Consider the following 7,046-nt stretch of genomic DNA (forward strand, 5'->3'; position numbering starts at 1 on the left):
ATTTTTGTAAGGTCGAAAACGACCAACCGAAGCATCTGTGTAGCATATATTTATTCATAAAAATAAACCATGCCATTTTTGTTTCCATCGTTTATTTTCCTAATAAAATCTGTGCGTCAAGAGAGTTAATATTGAAACCGCGACTCTGAATGCAGCTCGGGTCTAATACATATATGCTGTGTACAATAAATAATCGACCAAAATCCGTTTAAAGTAGAAAAGTTATGTCAAGTAGAAAATAATATGTTATTTTTTATAGTAACATTGTCTATTTAAATACAACCAACACACATACATTCTAAAGAATAGTTCCCTGGCAGAATATAAAAATATGTATTTATTTAATTAAATGGTATCTTCTATGATTAAAACAAGGATTCAAAAATATGCAACCAAATACATTTAATGAAAATAATTCACATTATTCACAGGATCACATTACTACCCAGGATACTCTGTAGAGTTAGCCATTTCATATTTTTCCTAATCCCCCTGGCCCTCCTGCTCCGGCTGTGGGGCAGTAGTTTTGTTGAGTGGATCTCGCAGCGCCATTAGCTCCTGAATCTTCACAAAGTCTTCAAAGTCTGGACAGAAACTGTTTCTCTGGGGGGGGAGGAAAAGGTTGATTATACTTCTGTCAATATCTACACACTTCTGGGCATAACTGCATACTGAGACACAAAGAACATGTGCTCCATGATTATCCACTGTAATTGTTCAAAACAACGCGAGTGCAGTGGGTTTTTGAGTCCCACCTGAAGGCTCAGTCGTCTGAGCCCCCCCCCCTCGGGCTGCTTTTGCAGAGATGACAGGAACAAAGGCAGCGACTGCTCCGATATCTTGTTCCCTGCAGAGGGAAATTAATAAACATTGTGTTTAGAATGTATGTATCTATTTTGTTGTTACATTTGGAGATTAAAATAACCTGTGTAACAAAAGTGGACTTTAAACAAGCACTCCTGTTTCACAGGAATGAAGAGCGAGGAGGAAACGCTCTGATAGTCTGTGACAGTAGGCCTACCTGACAGGTTTAAGTAACAGAGAGCAGTGTTCCCAGACAGCAGGACTTGGCCGTTTCTGCCCTGCACTGTTGTCTCCAGCAGGGGGCTCTCTAACGGCTCTCCCTGGTGGTCAAGCAGCTGAAAAGCACGAGCAACCAACCACCACATTTGTGATTTGCTGCCATCTAAAGTTTGAAAAGAATCTGACGATAAATGCATGCACTATTTAGTATGTAGTTTTTCATTTAATTCCGCAATGGAACAACAATGATTCTGAGGATAGGTATACACACATATCAGTTTTATATATTAATAGTATAAACACATAATAAAAGATATATATGAGCAAATGTATTCCTACAATCTTCCATCATTTGAGGAATAGCCATTATAGCCTTTATTGTGGCAGAAAACACAGAGCTGTGTTCCAAACAAATACTTTCCCTATCACTTAGATTGTAAGCAAAAGTATTCCCTGGTAACAAACCTCATTTAGACCGCCTGGCTTATCCTGCAGGGGAAAAAAAACATTAGTTAATGTAATAGGACCACATCAATAATACAAAATGGTTTTGGTATGAGAGTGGGGGCTATGGATTTTGTGGGTAAGCAATTGTTACATAAGCCTACCTCTGGATCACCAACCGATGGGTTTTTGTCTTTGGCTCCAGGCTTGCCTGCTTTCCCACGTTGCACCTTGAGTTCAGAGGCTTGGAAAGATCAGATCAACAGCATTCATTGGTAGTTCCTGCTCTAATGTAAAGACTGCAATAGAAGGAGAGAATTGTTTACCTTTCTTGATCAGTTTGGGATCGTCTTTCTTGGTCACGGCTGTTTTTTCCTCTTTTTTAGGCGGTTCCTTTGAATGTGGAGTGAGACTTGTTATAAACCTTCACTGAGAAACGTTGTTAAGAACAAATGAGCATGATAACTTGATCTGCAGAATAACTTTTTCTTTCTCTCTGGCTGTTTATCGCTTCAGAAATATTTTTGCTTTTTCGAAAATGTAGACTCTTTAAACTTGATGGGCATCTACTTGTATGCAATAATAGCTAATGAATCAATGACAGTGATTAGATTTAGCCTTATAAACAACCCTAGCATGGTATCAATGGAAGAAACAGAAGAAGATAATTAAAATCCCAGCAAAAATAAATCGAAACAACCTGTATACAAAACGATTCATTCCTTACCTTTCTTTTTACACTGCTTTTGCTCATTGACTTGTTGAGGTTGGTGTTCAGGGAGGAGCTGCTGGGTGTACCCAGAGAGCTTTCTGTAGGAGGAGAGTGCTCTGATGACTGCACACACACACACACACACACACACACACACACACACACACACACACACACACACACACACACACACACACACACACACACACACACACACACACACACACACGCGCACACACACACACACACACACACACACACACACAGACACACACAAACAGACACACACACACACACACACACACACACACACACACACACACACACACACACACACACACACACACACGCACACACACACACACACACACAGACACACACACACACACACACACACACACACACACACACACACACACACACACACACACACACACACACACACACACACACACACACACACTAACTATGGCATAGTTGAAATGCATCACAGTGCATTTTGGTGCATTCGTCTTAAAGGCATACAGTATATCACAGAATAAAGACAAATTAAAGATAACGATTATTAATTGAATTGAATGAATAAGCTCATTCTATGTAGACAGGCATACAATGGCTGGACTTGGACAGGCATAAGACACGATCATTCGCGCTCGATTACACCTCTGTAAACCATTATGTTTTTACAAATAAAATAAATCACAATAATCAAATGTATGAGATGAGGGATAAATGATGCATGTAAATATTTCCGTGTCTGAGTGAATCAGACAAAGTAAAGAGTCTTCAAGGCAAGAGTAAACCCCCGCCTGCACACTTACATTCTGTTCTCGATCCAGCAGCTGATGTCTCCGCTCCACAATCTCCTCTTGGGTTAGAGCAAACGGACCAAGCACCTGACCAGTGACCAACAATAAAAAGAGAATTAGAAGCTCGCACACCACCAACACATGCCACAAAACCAATGTGCAATCCGCTCCATTACTTTGAAAGGACCACGGGAGGACTCACTTTGGCCAGGTGAGCCGCCCCTGCGTCGCCTATCTTGTTGTTGCCGAGAGAGAGACAGAGCAGGCCCCGGTTCAAACGCAGGCCCTAGGAGATCACACATGGGGACCATGAACGTCCCTGACACAGACTGTAGCCACACATGGAAATGGAGACTGGGGGCTCGGCTGTGTACCTGGGCTATGTGTGTGGCGCCTGCATCACCGATAGAGTTGAACGCCAGGTTGAGAATCACAAGGTTCCTATTGGCCGATGTGGTCGTTGAGAGAGCCGAGCCAATCAGGCGAGCTCCCTCCTCTCCGATGCGGTTGTTTCTAAGCGACAGGTGAGTGAGGCTTGGAAGAGAGAATAAGAGGTGTTATTATAAGATTTTGCCAAGACTGTATACAACCAATATACAGTCCAAGCTGGTGTGTTTGTGTTTGTGTGTGTGCGTGTGTGTGTGTGTGTGTGTGTGTTTGTATTTGTCTGTCTGAAATTTCCCATGCATATGACGTTTAGTAACATATCGTTCAATATCTGTCCACTCACGCGCTGTCTTTAGACATTAGCAGGTGGTAACTTTGTTCTGGAAGAGGATTGCCCTCCAGTATGACAGTCCTAACACAGATGATGAAGAATAGTGTGATAGATTTAGTGAAATACTACAACATGGAACATATTTAAAAAATATTTTTTAGCTTTTACTTTCCAAATCTAGAACAGAAAAAAAAAAAATACAAATACATTTCTCATCATCAAACTTGTTCGAAAATCTAAAATCATACAATGCTAAAATCCCATAATCAACCATAGGGGGAAAAGCCTTAGTAATACAACAGATATGAGAACCATGATAGATTCACCTCAGGTTGGAACACAGAGGGAACGTGTTGTTGAGAGAAATTACCATCTTATCTGACAGTCGGGTTTGCCACAAGCTGAAACATAACGATTAAAATGTTTACATGCAAAGATAAGCCTCCACATTATCACATAGGAACGGAACTTCTCTCTAAGAACTCCTTAACACTTACTGAAGGCTAAGCAGGTTGCTCAAAGAAGGAAGAATCTTGCAAAGCATCCGGGTCACCAACATATCTACCTTCCATCCTGGATATCAAATCATTAGTTATAATATGTGATTTTCATTTAGGTAAATCCATAGTTTTGCCCAAAGATAAATAATAACACATATTTAATTTATTTGTGTGTGTGTGTGTGTGTGTGTGTGTGTGTGTGTGTGTGTGTGTGTGTGTGTGTGTGTGTGTGTGTGTGTGTGTGTGTGTGTGTGTGTGTGTGTGTGTGTGTGTGTGTGTGTGTGTGTGTGTGTCTGTTTGTGATCAATCAATAGTATAGTATACTATAGCATAGCGTAATGTATGTTACGCTTACCAGATATCTTAATGCTCTTGAGGTTTAGGGGTTCTTCATTCTCTAAGACCACTAGGACGCAAGGATTGGAGTACAACCGTTGTTTTTCCGCCTCTGAGTTGTCGTGCTCTGACAACGCAAGAATAAAAACAGAAACGAAATGAATGAAAAATTGCCAAACGTATGTTGTTGACAAGTGTCTTTTCAGGATTGGGCCCAAATCCAAAACAAATCTGTGTTGGTTCTGGGAATACATACATGATGATACACATGTTACTATTTCTGCGTCTTTATGTCGATATACTGATCATCGTGTTTACCGATGTTCTCTCCATCCGTAGCCGAGCTTGAGGATGCTGCGGGTCTCTGAGTAACAACTGGAATCTCCTTCATGCCCAGGAGAAGGCACAGTTCCGGGAGATCAACGTGAAGGTTGCCAGAGCACTGGTAGTCCTCTATAATACACACAATCATGCAGATTTAGGCGAGAACTCGTCTTCAGAAGGATGGGAATCTTATTGACCATTACTACTCACCAATAGCATGACTAGCACATTTTTTATTCACTCCTATTAGAATAAAAACAAACAAGCAAAAGGGAAATAAGCGTCACAGTAGAAATACAGTGAAAAAGCAAGACGTAGAATCAGAGGACATGAGGTGTAACTTATTGTATGGATATGAACGTATACTTGTGATTATAGTCGGCGGAGGGTCTTCCACTACAGCGATCGCCTTTTCTGACCTGTCTTTGGGTTTCTCCGGACGTTTTTTAGACATTGCTGCCTCGTATTTTGGCCTATGTGATTTCGAACCAAATCGCAAATATCGTCTGAGAGTTTGCCTCCCATACGTACTGTTTACAGTGGAGTTGCTATGGGAACAGTGCCGCTACACGGGGAACCGCCCGCGTCTCCCGAGAAATAAGACAAACAAAAATCGAAGGCACAATTGAGGTTGTATGTATTAGCTAAATCCTTTTAATTTATACTGTTGTGAAAATCGATCCGTCAAAAGCACCTACCTAAATCCACGCACTGTGGTTGGAGAATTGAAAAGTAAAAGATAACGCAGGTACTTACTTCTCGCGAGAGTGAGAATGAGGCGTTTGCACTGCGGTTTTGTATTATTATATATTTTTCTATTTAATTGAACAACTTCTCAACTATGCAATACCAACAAATGAGACAATATTGCAGGACTTTCAACAGTGAAGATGAGGATAGCAGGAGGTGAAGAATGCACGTAGGTGGCGCTGCCAAGTGCCATCAGATGTTTCATATCTCAATCCTCCAAAATAGTTCAAATTTAATCATTTGCACTTTGTCTTTGTTAATTAATTCCTGCTATCTTCCTATAACCCAAGCAAAGCAAAACAACACAATGAATCTATTCACAATAATGTAGTGCTTTTTATTAAAAAACAAACAAAAAACAAAAAACAAATAGAATATAAAACAAAAAAGTAAAAACCAACAGCATTTTCCATGACTTTATAATCATAATTACAAACTTTTAACGAGTGGAAGAAGTTTTTGACAAACTGTACACATCACAAAATGTCTGCCAGTCTGCCATATACAATGCTTGCATCTTATTTTGTGATTGTCTAAAAATAACTAAACAAATCACACAAAATACACAAATACAAGTACAAGCATTTTACAATGACTGTTATCACAAAACGGAACCGTTTCAGTTTTTTTAAAGGAAAAAGAAAATAACATGATATCTAGCTGACAGCGTATTCTTTATCTCTGTCACCTTTCTTAAAAAATATCATAACATTTTTATGTTGGTTTGTTTTTTTAGTGTTCAACACTTTGCAGCAAAAAATCAAGGAGCTTTTTACTCCTTAAAAGTAATATTATTAACAATATTCCTTACTGTGACCGAGAAGCCATTGCAAGGACTATGATGTCCCGGTGCCTTTCTATGTCCATTTGACATTCTTCTCGTTCATGCAAGTACATAGATGGAATTTATAGGCAGCAAAAAACGTATATACGTTGCTTGGGTCCGACCGCTAAGTGTGGGAATTTGGACAAAACTCTCATTTTCCTTTAAGCTTAACTGTCTTCATTGTAGTTATACAAATGGAAGAAATTATCATATTATCATTAGAATAATCATAATACATTTTAGGGCTGAGTCCTGTACAGTTCAATACACCAAAAAAAATCCATAATCAAGATATTGCTTTTGGAGACGTTCCTCATGTAAAGTTTGTATATGTACATTAAGTTGGCACTGTACAGCTTCTCTCTACCTCTCTCTATCTCCCACTCTCTCTTTCGTAGCCAGTTGTATGTCTCAATTCTCTGTCAGTTTAACACATAGGGACATGCGGTCCCATTTTATCAGAGGCATTCCAGGGGCAAAAAAAATCTCATTGGATATCACACATTTTAAACATTCACCATGGCACAACCAGGATCGTGTATTCTGAAGAGGAAAACGGAACTGGAGTCCATTCCCTTTCAAAACACAGTACACACCCCCCCGC

The 7,046-nt window shown here is 39.9% G+C and overlaps 1 protein-coding gene across 1 annotated transcript; it reads right to left on the reverse strand.

The window, feature by feature from the left end:
• Positions 1-186: 186 nt before the first annotated feature.
• lrrc71 (leucine rich repeat containing 71) lies at positions 187-7,035 on the reverse strand. Its single transcript, XM_056582260.1, has 17 exons — positions 5,233-7,035; positions 5,077-5,109; positions 4,861-4,995; positions 4,562-4,669; positions 4,204-4,279; positions 4,033-4,107; positions 3,719-3,787; positions 3,363-3,522; positions 3,191-3,274; positions 3,001-3,075; positions 2,195-2,302; positions 1,794-1,860; positions 1,632-1,711; positions 1,489-1,512; positions 1,022-1,139; positions 756-847; positions 187-603 (listed from the first exon to the last, which is right to left on the reverse strand). Exons 1-17 carry the CDS (start codon positions 5,318-5,320, stop codon positions 484-486), a joined length of 1,512 nt encoding a protein of 503 aa, XP_056438235.1. The 5' UTR covers positions 5,321-7,035; the 3' UTR covers positions 187-483.
• Between the last annotated feature and the right edge of the window lie 11 nt (positions 7,036-7,046).

The sequence above is a fragment of the Gadus chalcogrammus genome, chromosome 22 (assembly GCF_026213295.1).
Source record: "Gadus chalcogrammus isolate NIFS_2021 chromosome 22, NIFS_Gcha_1.0, whole genome shotgun sequence".
Classification (NCBI taxonomy): Eukaryota; Metazoa; Chordata; class Actinopteri; order Gadiformes; family Gadidae; genus Gadus; species Gadus chalcogrammus.

Excerpts from the sequence above, each read along its gene's own strand:
- lrrc71 (XM_056582260.1), bottom strand. The coding sequence starts at position 5,320 with ATGTCTAAAAAACGTCCGGAGAAACCCAAAGACAGGTCAGAAAAGGCG. Across the intron at positions 3,076-3,190 it reads GGGCGGCTCACCTGGCCAAA|GTGCTTGGTCCGTTTGCTCT; the intron begins GTGAGTCCTCCC and ends GTCACTGGTCAG. Across the intron at positions 604-755 it reads TCAGACGACTGAGCCTTCAG|AGAAACAGTTTCTGTCCAGA; the intron begins GTGGGACTCAAA and ends CTCCCCCCCCAG.